This window comes from Cyprinus carpio, chromosome A21 (assembly GCF_018340385.1).
Source record: "Cyprinus carpio isolate SPL01 chromosome A21, ASM1834038v1, whole genome shotgun sequence".
In the NCBI taxonomy this organism is placed as follows: domain Eukaryota; kingdom Metazoa; phylum Chordata; class Actinopteri; order Cypriniformes; family Cyprinidae; genus Cyprinus; species Cyprinus carpio.
The window spans coordinates 5,016,199-5,035,099 of NC_056592.1; the positions used below are offsets into that span (position 1 = coordinate 5,016,199).

Consider the following 18,901-nt stretch of genomic DNA (forward strand, 5'->3'; position numbering starts at 1 on the left):
TTTCTGTTAGTTTATCCATTTAGATCACCTTTTGAATTTGGCCTTAAATGAGAGTGTGTGTGTGTGTGCGCGCGCGCGATACAGTGTTTTGGGTTCTTTGTGTGTGTGTGTGTGTGCGCGCGCGCGTTATTTGTGTAAATTGAGAGCTGTTTTGGTGAGCGGTTTGTTGTGTATTCCTAGTCTTACTGCATGGGTTGATACAGTGTTTTGGGTTCAGATTTTGTCTTAATGTTAAAAAGATGATTTTTACATGGCATGTAAAGTTAAAATGTGATTTAAGCACACACTGTCCTTGGTCAGTATTTCATACTGAAAGTTTAAAACAAATTTCAGTGGAAATGGAAGCTAATACACCATTACAGAATACACTGAGCGGCCCTGCACTGGATTACAGTGAACTTCTAGGGTGACAAAACCAAAAGTTAATAATGACACTGTAACGCGTGTGAGCATATTGAAGTGCTTCTGTATAACAGAAAACATAAATGCAAAATGAAGCAAAACTAGGCATTTTTTTTTAAACAGACAAAAAAATGTTTGTGTTCTGTTAAAAATATACCTTTACAAATTTAACTGCAACAGATTTTTATTTTTTCCCCTGCAATCATCAAATGAGCTGAAGCTGAGATATTTTTTTCCCCATACAGTGATTTAACTGGCAAGACTGACACATTTGTTTAGTGTTAAAAGTTGTTCTTGATGAAGTATAGATGACATCACTGCACAGCAGTGAATGAGGCCCATTACTGAATGTGACTATTTTGAGAGCTAAAGTGTCAAACTATAATCTAACATGTCTGGGTAAAACAGGGTTTGAAAGTAAGGCTGGAATTGATTTAACAAACATTGTAGGTCCTATTTTCGACAGGATCCTTTAAGGTTTAGATATCACCACTTGAATGGTAGGAGAGTGCGGCTCTCGGCGAGGTGGAAGTATCAAGACGTGTTTCTGATTTGTAAAATACAATTTTCTATTGGAATGTATCTTAATGTGAACTCATATCCTGTTTTTATCATCTTGCACTTTTTTAAAAATCTTTTTAATTATTATTATTTGGATGTTATTATTTCGGTTTGCCATAATTAAAAACTCAGTATATTCATGTGAAAGTGTTGAGTTTGAGATTTGTTTTGCTTCCATTTATTCATTTATTTTTAACCATTCTCTTTCCCAGTATTCTTCCACATATTGTATTATTATTATTATTTTAGCACTGTCATTTTAACATGTTAAAAAACAACACTAATTACGAACCTGACATTCACATCAATTTTGAATTTTACTAATTATTTTAGCTGATACTCCATTTAAACATTTAAACAAACATTTTATTAAACAATTTTTGCACATTTACACATTCAAAAATATATCCCTAAAATGATGTTGCAGTTCACACTGTAGTGTTTAGTTTAAGTGAATCCTATGCATTATGAAGAAATTCGGACTGATATGCAACAAACAAACAAAAAAAGAAATTATAGCCACAAATTACAAAATATACACAACCTGTAAAATTAATGCAACTTGCAATCACTCAGTTTTTACAGTATTTAGATATCAGAATGGATTTTGTTCTTATGTGTTTATCTCTAAACCCTCTTGTTTCATCTTCATACACAGGCAGAATTGTATTTCACCGCTCAGTGCGATCATATTTGCATGTGTATGCAGAGGTAAGTGTGTACAAATGGTGGTGGTGATCTATATCTTTAGTAGAATAAACGTACATTCCTAAAAAATGTTAAGTGCGGTGATTGTCAAACAGTAACATGGTCATAGGTTTTTTCCAATAACTGTCTCAAACAGAATAAAAGTTATTGCCAAATAATTCCAAAAATATTGGAATTACTGTAATTCCTTGATGACAATTTTGCTCAGATTCCACTAAAAGCTGTTTGTCTTTTGACTTCATTCATAACAGTTAAATAGCTGTGCAGCTTTGCTGTCTATGATAGAAAAAAAGTAATAAATGTATTAAAACACTTCTCCTTGCTGTCTCATATATGGAATACTAGAAGTGCATGTTATTGGCTAAAATAAAAAATGGCATTATAGACAAAGATGTGCTGAGATCACTACCTAACTAGCATTACTTGTAGTCTTTTTTTTTTTGTCATTTATCATAACTTGTAATTGTGCATTGACGTGAATAGCTTTAAGTATTCAGAAATGCTTAATTAGGGTAATTCTAACACAATGTGAACACAACAATAATTCATGCAAAACAGCAATGCATTACTTTAAAAGGGTAACTAGTTTTGGTTGGTTCCCACCCTTGTATTGTAAATGCTAATATATGGCCAATTGTTCACATTGGCATGAATATAAAGCCACATTCCTCAGTGTTGATGATCATATCCAGTGTAGCCTACAGCAGGAATATTAGCTAGTTATCAGTCTTGCTAAAAACATTATACAGTACCTTGTACATTCAAATGCTGCGAAAAAAAAAAAAATGTTGCTTACTCCTACATTAGCACTATTTTTTAGTGCTTATCTTTGAGAGGGATTGGTTAAAGATTTGAAATGCTCTGGGGAGAATGTAAACTCTTATTTCCGTCTCTTTGCAGTCAAAGACGTTCAGGTATACAATGCCATGAGGTAAAGAATCACCAAGTTCAAGTTCAACTAGACTTGAGAGAGTTGCTGGTTAAAGTTTTAGGTGTCAACAAAAGATAAACCATTTTTAATGCCTTCATGTTTCCCGTTTTCATTTTTCCTCTCTCACTCGTTGTACAGTACATCTACAAGTTGCTTGTTTGGTGTAGCACTTGCTTCTCACTGTGGCTCTGTAATACCACAAGGCCTTGGAAAGGTTCAGTGTAGTTCCATAGAGTCACACAGATAATATTAGAGCCCCTTTATCTACATCTGTTTCTGTGATCAAATGAGACGCTCTTCAGGTGGTACTTTCAGCATGCTATCCATCTCCAGGCGTGCACCAGCAATCTCCTGATGGCTTGGGGAATAAGTTCCTTCTGACTGCCGCTTCCTGCGTGCTGTCATCAACATGAAAATGAGTCCAATGGTCACCAAGAGGATACAGCCACATGCAAGTGGAACCGCAATGGCCAACCATGGTAGATGTTCTTGCTGAGCCTGTTTCTGCAGACAGAGATTCAAATCGTTACTGTTGGCAGGTATAAAAATATAACACTCAACACTATGGAACTAATTTGCATGCTTATAGTGTTTTCTTACATTTGTTTCACAGAACTGGCCACTGAATCCTGCTGGGCACAAACACTGAAAACGGTTCAGCCGATCCAGACACGATCCACCATTTAGACATGGGCTAGATGCACACTCATCAACTTCTCTCTCACATCTGTGGAATTAAACATGTACTCAAACACATATCCACTTAGACTTAGTCGTCTATATCAATATATTTGTATATTCAATTTATTTCTAATGGACAGTAATATTCTTAATTCTACCTGTCTCCTGTGAATCCTGGAGGGCAGGTGCAGTTTGCCCCCCATTGAGTGTCATGACAAATGCCATCATTTTCACATTCAACATCTAGTTCACACTTAAGAGGAGGGTAGTTATACCTGAACAAGAACACAAACAATAAATGTATAAACTTCAGTCTCACTGGTTCATTCAAACTCAAGTTACAAGAAATAACTGTAATGTGAAACAAAGCGGGAGATTTGAAAAAATGAATAGTGAATTATTTGATACTTTTACATTGGTGTTCATTAGCATTTACAACTGCAACCAGGTTTGCAGTTGTCTCTCTGAAGGCCACATTATAACCCCTGTTCTCTGTTGGAAGGCATATGTGTACTGTAAGTTACACTGAGTCAAGTCTAGGCATCAGTGTGTGTGATCTGTAGGAACTCACTGACAACGTGTTCCGCTGTACTTGGGTGGACAGATACAGGTGAAGTCATTAACTCCATCTACACAGGTTCCCCCATTCTTACACTTCGAGCCTTTGCAGTCGTCTATGTTTTCTGAACATGTAGGTCCAGCATATCCTGGGTGACACAAGCAGTCAAACCCATTAAACTTGTCTTTGCACTTGCCATGAAGACAGGGTCCTGAGACACACTCATCTGTTTCTTTCTCGCAGGTGATCCCTTCCCAGCCAGGTGGGCACTGGCAGCCAAACATATTGAAAAGATCCACACACGTACCACCACGTCTGCAGGGATGAGAGAGGCACACTGGAGCTCCAATGCAGCCTATGCGCACACCCTCATCTTCTTGTCGCCAAAATCGTGATGTTTGGGGTGATTTAGGATGGTCTACAAATGGAAGGTACACCTCACCCACTCTGACAGCACCTAGACATCCTGTGTACGTCTCTGCTAGTGCGACTTCACTTGACAAGTCTTTAAGAAAACTTAAACTACCAGCAAGTTCTGGGGCACTGCTCCCATCAAAGATGCCATCCACCAAAATTAACCACTGCGATGCATCACGTTCTGGATTGGCCATGGCAACCATCAGGTGATGCCAGTTTCCATCTGCAATGTGTCTCTGTCCAGAGAATATCACTGGTTCCACACTGTTCTCTGTTTGAAGCTCCACATGAATGGCTGAATCCACTAGACCAATCAGTAGAAGCTCCACCCCTTTCCATGCACGAAGTAGCACAGCATTTTCCTGCCTTGTACGGAGCTCCATGGTCACATTGATCACCGGGTGAACTAGAGATCCCTTAGCACTGTAGTGTAAAGGTGTGTTGTCAAAGGTCGCATTAGCAATGCCTGATAAGACAAAAAAAATGTTTGATAACAAATTACATCTACTATTTTTTTCTTCAGGAAAATGTCAAATATAAACTGAATGTTTAAGATAAGCATACACTCAAAACCATCCAAGAGTTCCAAGCAGCGTCCACCATTTACACACGGGTCGCTGACACACCAAACCCGAGTTTCACATGTCTTTCCAGTAAAATCCCGAGAACAAGAACAAGTAAAGTCATTCCATGTTACTTTGCACTCTCCACCATTTAAGCAAGGCTCCACCTGCAAATCAACCACACAATATCAACTCTTTACAACTGTAATTATCCATTTAAATAGATCAAGTGGAATAAAAGCTGCATATGTTTCTACATACCTTGCATGTGTCATCACTTATGCATCCAGGAAGCACATTCTCTGCATGATTGGAGATATATACAGTCTCACTGAGGGTACTGTTCCAGACTTCCACATTCATATGCTTGTCGTCTAGTCTCAGGTCCTGCAGGCAGCCCTTAAAATGACCCCCCCAGTCAGCTGCACCCTCTTCACCTGGAACCCCACCAACATACACCTGGTCTCCCTTTAGAACTTCCAAGTCAGACAGAGAGCCAAGCCCGTAGCGCAGTCCACCATGGCTAAAGAACACCTGACCCTCCTGTACATCCATCTGAAGCATTTGCTTCTCTCCATTACAGACAAACACTGGTGATGATAAGATGTGTGACCCCACCACAGAGGTCACATGTACTCGTCCCATTTCCAGATATATGGTAAAATAAGGATCATCCTTCTCTGTCCCCTGAAGCCCTGGCCTGCGTAGCTGAAATAATAATCCACTTGATTTAAGAGATCGTAGGAAGAATGACACACTAAAGGTTCTGCCAAAGTCAGACAACAGTTCAAATTCAAGAAAGCTTGTAGAGTCCTCATGACTGAATGTCCAAAAGGGGAAATCTGTGGAAGAAAGAGAAATAGAGAAAAAAAACAATGTTTTATTAATTCTTATATAAGATCCCTTACACCACAAGTCCCGTCCTGGAGGGTCTCTGTTCTCCAGAGTTTTAGTCCTAATCTTGATTAGTTTATTCAGGTGTGTTTGAAAAAGGTTAGAGCTAAACTTAGCAGAAAAGTTGCCCTCCAGTACTAGAGTTTAATGCCCTAGCTCTGTACATTACCACAAGAACAATGTTTGAGTGTATGAGCATATGTGTATGCATACCTTGGCTGCAGTCACGTCCATAGTGAGGTCTATAACAGTCGCAGCGGTAGTCTGTCCAGAGGTCAACACAGTGCCCTTGTTGAGAGCAGGGATTTGGGTCCACCCCGCACCATTCCGTCTTTATACAGCCCAACTCTATGCTTGCCTCCTCATCTCCCAGATCATGCGGCAGTACATGATGGCCATCCACCTGTAGGTCCTCCATACAACCCAAAAAGCCATGTCCACTTAAGGTTAGATCCATGTACTCCTCTGGTACTCCACCCACATATAACTTTGTGAGGCTATTATGGTGCAAGAAAATTTCTTGACCATCTGGTAGGTTGTATTCAACTCTGCATTCTTGATTGCCACAGCCTGGACCATTAACTTGCAGCACAAGTCTGATATCCTGATCCCATCCATCAATGATCACCACTGCCTCATGCCAATCTCCATCACTTACAAGCCCTGGCAATTGTGCCTCCAGTGACCCACCCTCCTTTGATATTGTCTTGGCATGCAGCTCACCCCCAACAATCTCCAGAGAGAGAGAGAAATCAGCATTGTCACGAAAGAACAGCAGCATATCAGGCAGTGTGGTGCGGAAGCGCAGGCGGACCCCCAGGGGGTGTTCATGTTCTTCTATGTCTCTCCTAATGCGCTTGAGTTGTGGAACTTCAATAAGAAAGAACTTTGGTGAGGAGAAGGAGAATGTTGTTGGTGTTGAACATACTTCATCATAGAATCCAGGTGGACAAAGACAAGTATGTTTATGTGTCTCTCCATCCAACCATGGCAAGCAGGTGGCGCCATTTCGGCATGCATGTTTAATGCAACCAAGGAGTTGCACAGTACATTGGGGTCCCCCCCATGCCAGGAGACCTTCCTCAGCTTCTGCACAGTGGCACTTATATTCAGCCACTCCATCTTTGCATACACCTCCATTAAGGCAGGGGGTGCTCTCACACTCATCTATATTAACCTCACACTCCACACCTAAAAAAAGACATAACAAAGTTAAAAATACAAACATACATATGCAAACACTTTCCCATATGCAAACACTAACCTGCAAATCCCTCTGGGCATATACACATATATCTGTTTACAAGATCTTTACAGCTTCCTCCATTGTGACACGGCTCTGATACACACTCATTTATGTTCACCGAACAGTTCTCTCCTGGGGAGAACAAATAAACAAAACAAATAAACAGCATGACAAAGCTCTTTTTCTATGTAAAACATTGCATCAATACTTGAGCAACCTTGACCACCCATTCAGTCACGTATTGGGTGACAAAATAGTTAGACTCTGGAACTCTGGAACAATTACTTAAAATGAAAAATGCTGTATTGTTGCCTTGTCTGTATTGATTTATTGTACTGTTTTACATTTACATTCTACATTCTATGTTGCCAGTACCTGTATATCCTGGTTGGCACTGACAGACGTAACCGGCAGCTGTGGAATAGGTGAACTCCCAGTCTGCTTCCCAGTGTTCTGGTTTTGACTTCTCAAAACATTCGCCGTCGTTCTCACAGGGAGTATCAGCACATTCATCTATATCCACCTCACAGTTATCTCCTTCAAAACCTATTCACATATCAACATCATTTAAGATTGTTGCAAAGTTAGATTTAAGACTTGAGTGTAATTTTTGCATAAAGGAGAGCTACCTGGCCAACAGGTACAGTTGTAGTGGTTAATGCCCTCTAGACAAGTTGCTCCATGTTGGCAAGGATGTGATGCACACTCCAGAATATCCTCCTCACAGTGGTCTCCCATAAACCCAGTGCCTTCACATTCACACTCATAACTGCATCCAAACGCACCCCAAATCAGACAGTTAGTACACACATAGTCTTATACATTTATTTATCAACATAAAATCAGGTCTGCATTGTTGCTTTTTCTGGCCGATAACCAATCACTTAGACAGGACTAATATGTAACTTCAGGCATTCCCATAATTCCTGATTTCCCTTACCTATCGATGAGGTCATAGCAGATTCCTCCATTCTGACATGGATCACTCTCACATTCATTGATGTTAATTTCACAGTCTGAACCTTCAAACCCCTGCACACAGTCACAGGTGTATAGCCCTACTAGGTCATGACATGTGGCTTCATTTTGGCATGGATTTGACTCGCATTCATCGATCTCCATCTCACAATTTACTCCTACAGAGAATTAGAACACAATACATGACTAACAGTGATATGCCAATTGTTGTCAGTGTAAACATCCATGTAAACCAGGAATGCCCAATCATGGTTCTGAAGGGCCATAAACCTGTAGAATTTGCTTCCAACCCTAATTAAACACTTGAAGCAGCCAATCGATGGGTTTAGGACTACTAGAAACTTCCAGGTAGGTATGTTGGAGCTATACTTTGCAGAAACCTGGCCTGTCAGGAGCGTGATTGAGCATACCTGCTTTAGACTGTTAACAATGCCATTACAAGATGGCGAAACTAAAGGTTTCAAACATGTTAATGAGAAGTCCACACACACACACACACACACACACACACACACACACACACACAGATTACCTGTATATCCCAGCAGACATTCACACAGGTACTGGTCTTTTCCATTAATACAAGTTCCATTGTTCCAACAAGGTCGTGATGCACACTCGTTTATGTCAATCTCACAGTTGTGTCCTTGGTATCCAGGCACACAGAAGCAGTGATATTGGTTGGTCCCATCCACACAGATTGCACCGTTCTGACAAGGATGTGAATCACACTCATCCACGTTCTCTTCACAGGTCTCACCACGAAAACCTTCTAAACAGGTGCATTCAAATCCGTCCACTATCCGTCTACAGGTGCCATTGTTGAGGCAGGGTTCATCAACACAGTCTATGATGCGACGACTGCAGTCCTCTCCTCCAAATCCAGGTGGGCACAGGCATTTATAGCCATTCAGCTCATCTACGCACTCAGAGAGGACCCCCACACATGGCCCACTTTCACACTCGTTGATGTCCTCTGGGCAGGTGTAGTGCTCCGTGCCAGGTTCAGTCACACACCCTTCACATTCAGCAAACACACAAGCATTGTACAGCTCATCGCAGTTCCTCCCCATGTACCGCACTCCTTCCCGTGAACACAAACACACATAATCATCCATTGTATCCACACACGTCGCCCCATTTTGGCAGGGTGAAGATGCACACATGTCAGATGACCCCGAACAGAATATACCTGGAGAAAGAGAGACAGCATTTAAATGTTGTACCTCTAAGACCAGTTCCAGTTCTAGTTCATAGCCCTTCACCTATAGCTACATCTACCCCTTTCCCTTGAAACAGCATCAAAAAACTACTACACTGTTACATTTCATCATGTCGTCACTAGCTCCTACAGTACACACATACCGTGGTCGGTCTGAATACCGGTGTGCATTAGAACCGTTTAATTAAAGTTCTATATTAATGCGCTGCTTTCATTGACACACAGACACACACATACACACTGGAGATCATGCAGCGCATACATAAACATCTAGGAGGAAAGAAACTTGTCACAGCTGCTCCATGACTGTAATTAATAAAATAGCTTCAATACGGAATTGTTACCTTATATTTTCCAACAACGAAAGGATAAAATCACTGTTTTTTTAAGTAAACACATTCATTGTAGAGAGAGAGAGACACATGGAATTTACACAAACAACTTTCACCTCTCTCTTTCAAAATGGCCATATTTGACAAAAAAGTTTTGAGATTTCTATTTATACTTGTCCCCCTCAACGTCTATGGTGGTTAGGGTTAATAATGGTTTAACATTAATGGTTTAATGCTACCAAACTTTTTACCAAAGCAATTTTTTTGCATACATTTCTTTGTAGAACATGACCGTAAATATGAACACAAGATTGAATGTAACATGAAACAATTTATTATTTTTCATTAAAACCCTTGTTTATTCCAAACATCTACAACCACTTTGCAAACTACTAAAAACAACCCTGCAACCACATCGCAGCACTCTAACGTGAGTGGTGATTTCTGCACACTACCCGTTTTCTTCATAATAATGTAAAGATTCAGCTGCAATATATCACTATGATAGCAAAATGGAAAACAGACAGAGATGTCCGAGACAAAGGTAACACTGACATGAGTTAATAACAGGCTGTCGATCCCAAACCTTAATCCTGGGTAAGACTGACTGAGCCTGAGAAATAAAAAGAGAGAATCTCTTCAAAGTCAGCATTACGAATAACAAGCCCATCTGTGAGGTTGATCATCATTTGTGAGGTTCAGATTTTTTTTTTTTAACTTTCTCAGTCATAGGTCTTTAAAAATTTACTTTACACCTTGAACTAAAAGACTGAATTTGTGAGATCTCCTGTAAATTGTGACCTTGTCTGTTTTTAAGTATTTCAAAACACATATTTTGTTTGTGCATATGAGTATGCGTTTTTAAGAGCAGAGAGTGGTACAGAGCATTCACAGGGATTTTCTCCTACAAATCAGTCAGTCGTACAAAAGCTCTTTGAGTCATCCCAAATTCCTGTTATCTGCATGACCTCGACCCTCACCCCCCACCACATGTCCAACTTAGATCCATTAATTTGGCCCTCCCATCCTTAACCCTTGTGGGGCCCCTTGTCCCCATAAACTCCACTCCCCCACCTTCTCCTACTTTGCTGCCCTGGCCCCCTCAATGTCGCTTTGATCAGACCTTCATCCCAAATATTCATTCAGGCGGAAGATATTAATGAATGGGCAAAAGGAATGAGGTGCTGTGTGCATCTGTCTGTGTGTGCATGTTGAGTGTGTAGCAGGCTAAGGCAGTGTAGCAGGAATGGAACAGTGTTGAAGGGATGAATGTAGTTCAGGAATGTATGTGTGTGTGTCAGTTTTTGTTATGTTTGTGAGAACCAAATGTTCCCATAAGGATAAAACTTGATTCTTAATTTTTTTCTTCTGTTATATGAAGGTCACATTAAACCTGGAAACCATTTACCATGCCAACATAATTTATTTTGTTTATTTTCAAATGCCTTTTTTTGGTCTCAGTCTCAGAATTTACCAAAAGCCATTATAAAATATTATTACATTTCTAACTAGTTGCATAGGTATAATAGGTAGTTGCTATGATGTGTTCTTGGTGGTTGCTTAGAAACAAGACTTAAAAAAAGCATTTATTTTAAGGTTGAGAGAATTGCCAACTTAACTGTTTATTGCATTTCCCTGGTAGTCGTATTTCCTAAATTTTCCAGTTTAATATTTGTTTTTGTTAAATATGAGAGTTGACAAAAACCCATATTTCTCTCTTTCTCTCTCTTTTTTTGTATATCATCATGCACCAATATTAGTGTAAATTGACTATTTCGTATTTCTTTTTCTTCATAATGTTCCTAAATAATTTTTTTTTTCCTGGTTTAAATTAGATTTTGAATACCGGATTTTTAGTTTCACACTTTTGGATCCAATGTGTTTGCCCAGACACTTTAATCAGCATGGAAGTGTTACTTTTAGAACAGAAACATCTTATCAGTCTCAGAACACAGACTGTTCTTACACAACACAACTGAGAGCTTACACACTGATCTTAGTGTGAAAGCACTCACATTGATCTTAGAATGGACATGTGACTTACACAGTGATCTTAAAGCAAACAAAACAAACATGCAGAGAAGATGAAGTTATGAGTAATTGCTTCTTCCATTCCATAAGCACATTCTTTTATAATATTCATGCAGGAAAACTGACTTTGAAGTGTTTAAAAAAGAATCTTTACCAAAACCTCAAAATTAGTTTTAAAAATACGTTGATTTTAGTATGTGTCTGTAAACTGTGTAGGATGCAGATACGTCTGACACCCACACAAGCATTCATTCTCCACTCCCAGTTCAGGAAAACGAGCTCCATGCAGACTGACCCAGCAAGTGTCCACTGAGTGGGGCTCAGTTTCTATAGTTACTTCTAAGCTAATTTGGCCCTTACAATAATAATGTCACTTACCTCTGTGACCCCAGATCCACCTCCTCTCTTTCCTCCTTTCCATTTATTTTCTTGAAACCTTTACTTTAGGTTATACCACTGTCTTTTGCACTTTCTTGGATCTCTTCAATGCTCATACCATTTCCTGTCAGAAGTCTGATAAGTAAAGAGGATTTCCCAGCTCACGCTGTCATAGACATGAACTGTCACTGAGCCAGATGACACACAATGATGTCAGTCACAAGCGTCCAGTCCACTGACGGCACACATACATGAATCAACTTCTCTAGTTTTCTTTCTTTCTTTTTTTTTTTTAACTTTATCTCCTTCAAACTCTCTCCTTCCTGTAACTGAAGGACACTGATTATCTGCTTTCTGCTCTGTCCTCTATTAACCTGTATATTGTGCGGCCTGTTTACAGAAAATTAAAGTGGATTACACTGTCTGTACCTCATTTAGCTTATGTTCTCTCACACAAACACGTGTGCTTGAACACTCTCACCAACTCAACCTTTAATTCAGGGTATTTCTGCACACTTTGGATATCATCAACAGTCATTTCAGACTGAATGTTTTACTCTTTCTGTCTTGTGCAGCTAGTGAAAAGACTATTTAAAGTCCATTAGATGTGCGTACCGTCAAAGAGCGAGAGTAGGTCAGTGTCTTCATGTACTGAGCTGACCGTAATCCTCTCAGAGTGGTGTGTGTACAAAAAGGACAGCTTTAGGTTAGTCTACACTACTAAGCCAGCTTTTGCTACCTTAGGATATAGTTCTCTGCCACTTTGTTTTAAAGAGATTACAGAGAGTGTCTATTTTTCATGAGTTAGATATAAAAAAACTGCAAGGCTACTAGTTATTTTAATTGAAACTATATATGTTACTGTGTATTAAAAATATAACAATTAAAAAACAATAGATTAACCATTATCTTTTTTAGCATTACTTTTATTCAGCATGGATGGATACAATTGATCAAAAGTGGCATTGAAGACTAGAGTAATGATGCTGAAAATCTGGGTTTTCAATCAAATTAATGAATTACATTTCAAAATATATTAAAATACAAGTCAGTTATTTTAAAATGTGGTGCGTTTAGGCTCAAGGTTGGAGACAGGTTGTAGTAGATCTGATTAGCCTGACTTAACATTGAGGTTTCACAGAGATCTGAGAGGCTCTGGCATCCCACGGCTGAGAGAGACATACTCCTGACATCTGTCTCGAGCGCTATGTCTTACAAGGTTATCTTTGTGAGACAACTGGAAGAATGTTAGCCATGCAGGTTCTGTTCTAAGAGCTAGAGCACTGATACTGGCTGTCAATCAAGTGAACCCCCCCCCCCCCTCCCCGTTTTTACATCACTGTCAGTCATCCCTGTTTGTGTCTTATTTCCTGCTGTGAGGGGGTGTGACAGTTTAGTTTTACAATTTAAAGGGACTATAGATTGTTTTAGTGGGGTCAGGTAGGGAAATGCATCTAATTAATAAATGCAACAACACACCAGAGTTATTTAAAATTATGAGTTGAAAAACTATTATAGTTTTATTAATAATTTGTTTTATTTAATTAAGTGTTTGTGTATGATTTTAATTTATTTCAGTATTTATTTTATATGGATGCCCATTTCCACTATAAAAAAATAAAAAAGGTAGATGCTAGTTTTTATCACACATTTTAGACTATTTATATATCTCTAAAATAATTATATAATTTATAATTGTGATATTTAAATGCAGAATTGTGAGATATAAACTTGCAATTGCAAGAAAAAAACTCAGAATTTTGAGATAAAAATTCAGTTATCTTTTTTATTTTTTATTTTGAGGCAGAAAACACACACACACACACACACACACACACACACACACACACACACACACACACACACACAAACACACACACACACACACACACACACACACACACACACACACACACACACACACACACACAACACACACACAGAAAAGAATTGCTCTAGAGTGCAATTTAGTGAGAAAAAGAAAAATTTACAGTTTATATGACTTTTCATTTTTTTTTTTTTTTTAAATTGTGAGATATTAACTTTAAATTGTGAGGAAAAAAACATAATTGTGAGAGAAAAAGTTGCAATTAACTTTTTTCTTCCTTATTCTGTGACAGAAATGAGCTTCCATGATTTTTTTTTTTTTTTTTTTTTTTTTTTTTTTTTTTTTTATGGTTCTAGTTTTAGTTCCATTCATTCAAAAATAATAACCCTGTAACACACTGTATAGATTTGGGAGTTAATAGTCCTACTGTCTCTATAGTGGCTGTGAAATTTGTCACGGGTTTAATGGCCCAGTCAGATCTGTATGAGATAACACTCACTTAATATGCATCTGTCCAGAGATATGGGTGGGAATGGATGGGTAACAGAGAGAACGAGAGTGAGACAGCAGCTGGGAAGTGTGTGTGATGTGTGACAGGACTCTGTGATAACCTGTGATCTGTTTATTTTCACAGATGCAGGAGAGTTTTTGTCTGTATGCATGCTTAATTCTTCCATGTGAACCTGAAAATTCTGAGAAAGTTCTAAAATTAAGAATTGAAATTTTCAGACAAAATATATGTGATGTTTTGTCTCATGGTGAATATAAGAGTATTAATAGCTGTTGTTAGCACCAGCATGAACTCAGACTTAGCAAATCTTTGTCATTAGCTCAAGACTCGGTTGCTAATTAGCTTTATTCACCTCTTCTCCTAAATCTACAAGACAAAGTTTTAACCTTTAAGACTTTATAGGTTATGCTTTTGAGTGTTATGCCACATGAGCATCAACATGAGGATTTTTGAGCATTAATTCACACAAAAACATGTGGTAGTATCTGGGGTAGTATAAGCCCATAAAGTATTAGTAACATAATATATTATTATATATATTATACTCTATTACCCAAAACATTAATTTAACCCTCTAAATATGGTGCTATTTTTGAGCATTCCCTTATGAAAATTAACCAACTTTTTTACTACAAAAAAACAAAACAAAAACAAAACAAACAAACATGGTTATTATAGTTAAACCTCTGTAACCACAAATTAACCATGCATACACTAACTATAGTTTAACCATGGAATTTGTAGTAAAACTATGGTTATACAAATGATAATCAATATGCTAAAAAAAACATGGTTACAACACTCTTACTATAATAAAACCATGGCTAATTTTTTTGTAAGGGTGAATCCACAAAGACGCTATTTGTTAATGTTAGCATCGATGCAAACACCTATTATAGGCTCACTTTTATTAGCAGAATCCTCACTGTGAGATTAGGGTTGGGGGCAGGGTCCATTGTAGACATTTTCATTGAAAAAGTCATTTGAATTCCAGGATCCTCCTCGTTTCCCTAAGTGCCTGACGTCACATTTGCATGCGTGGTTTGACATGATCTATCAGCTCAGTCAGAACATCAGACCAGTTTCACCCACTGTTCCTCTCATTGAATTTCCCCATTGACTCCCATTAGTCAATGCAAATGCACTACAAATGCAGTGTTTGGAACTGCCATACTGCACTTGAGACCTGGACAGCAGGATCTGTGAGTGAAATTTGACTAAGCAGTGATAATGTAAGTGCCAACCTTCCATTTCCATTCCAACACTTAGTTCTTAGAACCAAAACTAATGTTGAGCAGAGCGATATTGGCATGCTGTTTGTTAAAAATAAGCTCCATTTTGAAAAAGTCTTACATATTCAATTCTTTAAGAAATACTTTAAATGTTTTTTTTTTTGTAATAATTTTTAACAATAATTTTTTTCTTACAAAAAAAAAAAAAAATAAAAAAAAATAAAGAAAGAAAATAATAAAAATTACCCAAGTAACTACACTGTAAAAGTTGTGAATAAAACATTAATCTGATTAAAAAAATTATTGGAGTACATTTTAAGAAAATACTATTTTAGTCTTACTACTACAAAATTTCATCTTAATTGACTGTGTTACTTGCCTTTTCTTTATAATTATTTGTGAAATTTACTAGTAGTTTCTAAGTGAAAATGGTTTCAGTGTACAGTTTTTGTAGTTACTGTTAAATTTTAACACTTTTTCAACATGCGGTTCATTTTACTGAATCTTTGTTCCAGTAAAAATGATCAATATTGCTCTGGTTAAATCTGCACTTACATTATCAGAACACTAACAGTAATGTTTACACAGAATTACATGCACTATTTACTTTTATTTACATCTTAAAACAACCTCCCATCAGTACTTAAGACTGAAAACTATCTGTTACTATCCACTGAACTATTCCCTGCATATGATCATCATAGAGTTAAATACTCAGAGACAGCTTGGCTGTGCAGTCAGATGAAAGATCATTAAGCCTACGGGACGCAAAAGCAAACAGAGCTCGTTAGAAGTGCTTAACGCAGATTCCACCCGCACACAACGTCCAAATGACTCAGCCCTGGTGTCATGGCAACGGGACACAATGGAACTCACCCCCAAAAGTTTCAGACAGTGGCCTGAGAGTGGGGCAGAATCGGACTGGATGGATGGAAGGAGGGAAAATAGATGAATAACCTCCCCCATACTCCCATCTGTATCAAGCACCAGTTATTTCCACTCCAGACAGGACGAGAAATGAAAGTTAACACTCCAGTGCACATCTTTGAGAGTGCCAGATAACAGAAAATGACAACAACACTACATTAATGCTAAAAAGAGTGCTTGGAATTTGTGTCAGCATAAAATGGTTTTTTTGCAGTAATATCATACACTCTTAAAAATTAAGGTTCTTTATTAGCATCTTTGGTTCCATGAAGAAACTTGAACATTTATGAAAACATTCTATTCAACTAAAGGTTCTTTATAGTGGAAAAGAGTTTTTAGATATTCTTAACATTTAGAAAATGTGGTTCTTTTAAGAACTGTTCACTGAAAGGATATTTGAGTAACCAAATATTGTTCTTTTATGGCATCTCTGCGAAAACGTAGATGTTTATGACATAGAAAATCTATTTTGGTTGCTCAAACAACCTTTCAGTGAAGAGTTCCAAAAAAATAACCATGTTTTCTTAAATTCTAAGTGTGAAGAACATTTTATTAATCTAAAGAATCTGTTTTTTTTTTTTCACACTATAAAGAACCTTTTGTGGAATGGAAAGGTTCCATGGGTCTTCATTCTTTCTTTAAATTCATAAAAAATTTTTTTATTAATAAGTCACCAATATGACGCCAGAATGTTGTGGGTGGTTGCTAGGGAGTTCTGAGTGGTTGCTAGGTAGCTGCTTACTGGCACAAGTCAAAAGAGCCTATCACTCCTTCTATATTACATTCTGGTCTCTAGATATGGCATTGTAATATTTTTGTTTTTATAGTGTGGATAAAAGTATGCATTTGCTTTCATCTACCCCATTATAAACAGTAAAATTTGTCAAAAAAGATGCAATAGAGCCACCCAAAACATCCAACCTGTTGCTCTTGACTCTAGCAGAGACACATTTGATAGAACTTGGCCTTACTCAGAATAAAACACACATAAATAACCAAATATTAGGAAGACATTCCATTCTGTCTATTTCTATCTATTCTCAACCGCTTTTAATGATCAATGTCCCATACAGGGAGACATTTTTTTTTTCAGCACGTAAGAAGTTTATTCTTTTACTAAACCATGTGTTGTTCAACATATGTATTTATGAAAATGTATGTTTATAAAATATTACATCTTGTTTCCTGTGATTTCTGGTATTGACAAAAAAGAGAAAACTCACCCCATTTGAACATCATCATGGTCAGTAAAACTGTCCCGGGGCATTTCAGATGCACTTTCCTGATCTCCATGGTGATGTGAAACAATCCAAACAAACCAAACTAGAAGTCCTTTAAGCTTAATGTCTCTTTGAGTCCTTCATAGTGGAGCAACCTTCAAACTTTCTTGGGGAACATCAAACGTCTGCATTCCTGCATGATCCTGAAGTTGAAGTCTGCTTTGTTAAAATTCTCCTTGGTCTCTTAATTCCTATAAGCGCCAGGTCGTGTAGTTCATGTAAAGTTCCTCTGTCCTGCATAGGAGCGTTCAGGCTGAGAGCACTGTCTCAATGTACAGGCAGTAATGAGACTAACTCCCTCACCCAATCCTGCTGTGACTTACCACACTAATCACCCTGAGAGGGGAGGGGCCGGAAAACCAGAAGTGGACTTCAGCACCAGGACCCCTATGTGTGTGTGTGTGTGGGATGGGGGAGTTAGTTACTTAGCTACACTTAGGAACAAAACTATTCAGAAAAAAAATCCCATTGAAAGAAAACCGCTTAATAAAATGAAAAAAATGTATAAAAAAGTTTTTGTGAGAGTTAGCATATAGAAAATGTTCTTTATATAAAAAGTATAGTCAATGATATAAAAGCAAATTTGTTTGTATTTGTGGGCAAGTCATTTTTGTGTTTGAGGAAACTCAAGACCAACAAAATATAATCAATTCAATATCTTTTTTTTGTGTGTCAAGCTATCACGTTTTGCAATTTTTCAAATTATATTAAAAATTTGGTGTACACTGTAAAAACTTTTTGAAACTTTGAAGTAAATAAAACAGACTACTGGAGAACATTTTATAAGTAAATCCAATTTCAGTTTTTCAACTTAAAAATTTCACGTTTATTTCAAAGTGTTATTTGTTGTTTCTTTGAAATTAATTGTGAAATTTACTATAAATTTCTGAATGTATAAGTTTGCTGATTCATGTATGAGATTTTTATTCCTAAAATTATATTAAAACCTACTAATAAAATATAATTATATTACAAATGTATTTCAAATCTATAATTTCACATTGTTTTCTTCTTTTTATTATCATAATTAATAATTTATGTATAACTGCCTTTGCTCTTTTCTAGATCTTTTAGCAACATCTTTGTGGAGGAAAATAAGCAGGTGGACATCAGACAATGAAGGGTCAGGTGAGGTTTTGTGTTAGAAAAGCATACTACACTAACCACCGTAATGCTATGTTGGTAACTCAGACTTTTTTGTTAGAAAACACTAAGCCCAG

The 18,901-nt window shown here is 37.6% G+C and overlaps 1 protein-coding gene across 1 annotated transcript; it reads right to left on the minus strand.

The window, feature by feature from the left end:
* Positions 1–103: 103 nt before the first annotated feature.
* On the minus strand, positions 104–17,980 carry LOC109064751 (protein crumbs homolog 2-like). Its single transcript, XM_042778671.1, has 13 exons — positions 17,625–17,980; positions 8,473–9,132; positions 7,903–8,098; positions 7,592–7,731; positions 7,338–7,508; positions 6,981–7,094; positions 5,930–6,907; positions 5,084–5,664; positions 4,824–4,989; positions 3,855–4,725; positions 3,442–3,558; positions 3,203–3,329; positions 104–3,106 (listed from the first exon to the last, which is right to left on the minus strand). Exons 1-13 carry the CDS (start codon positions 17,692–17,694, stop codon positions 2,885–2,887), a joined length of 4,413 nt encoding a protein of 1,470 aa, XP_042634605.1. The 5' UTR covers positions 17,695–17,980; the 3' UTR covers positions 104–2,884.
* Between the last annotated feature and the right edge of the window lie 921 nt (positions 17,981–18,901).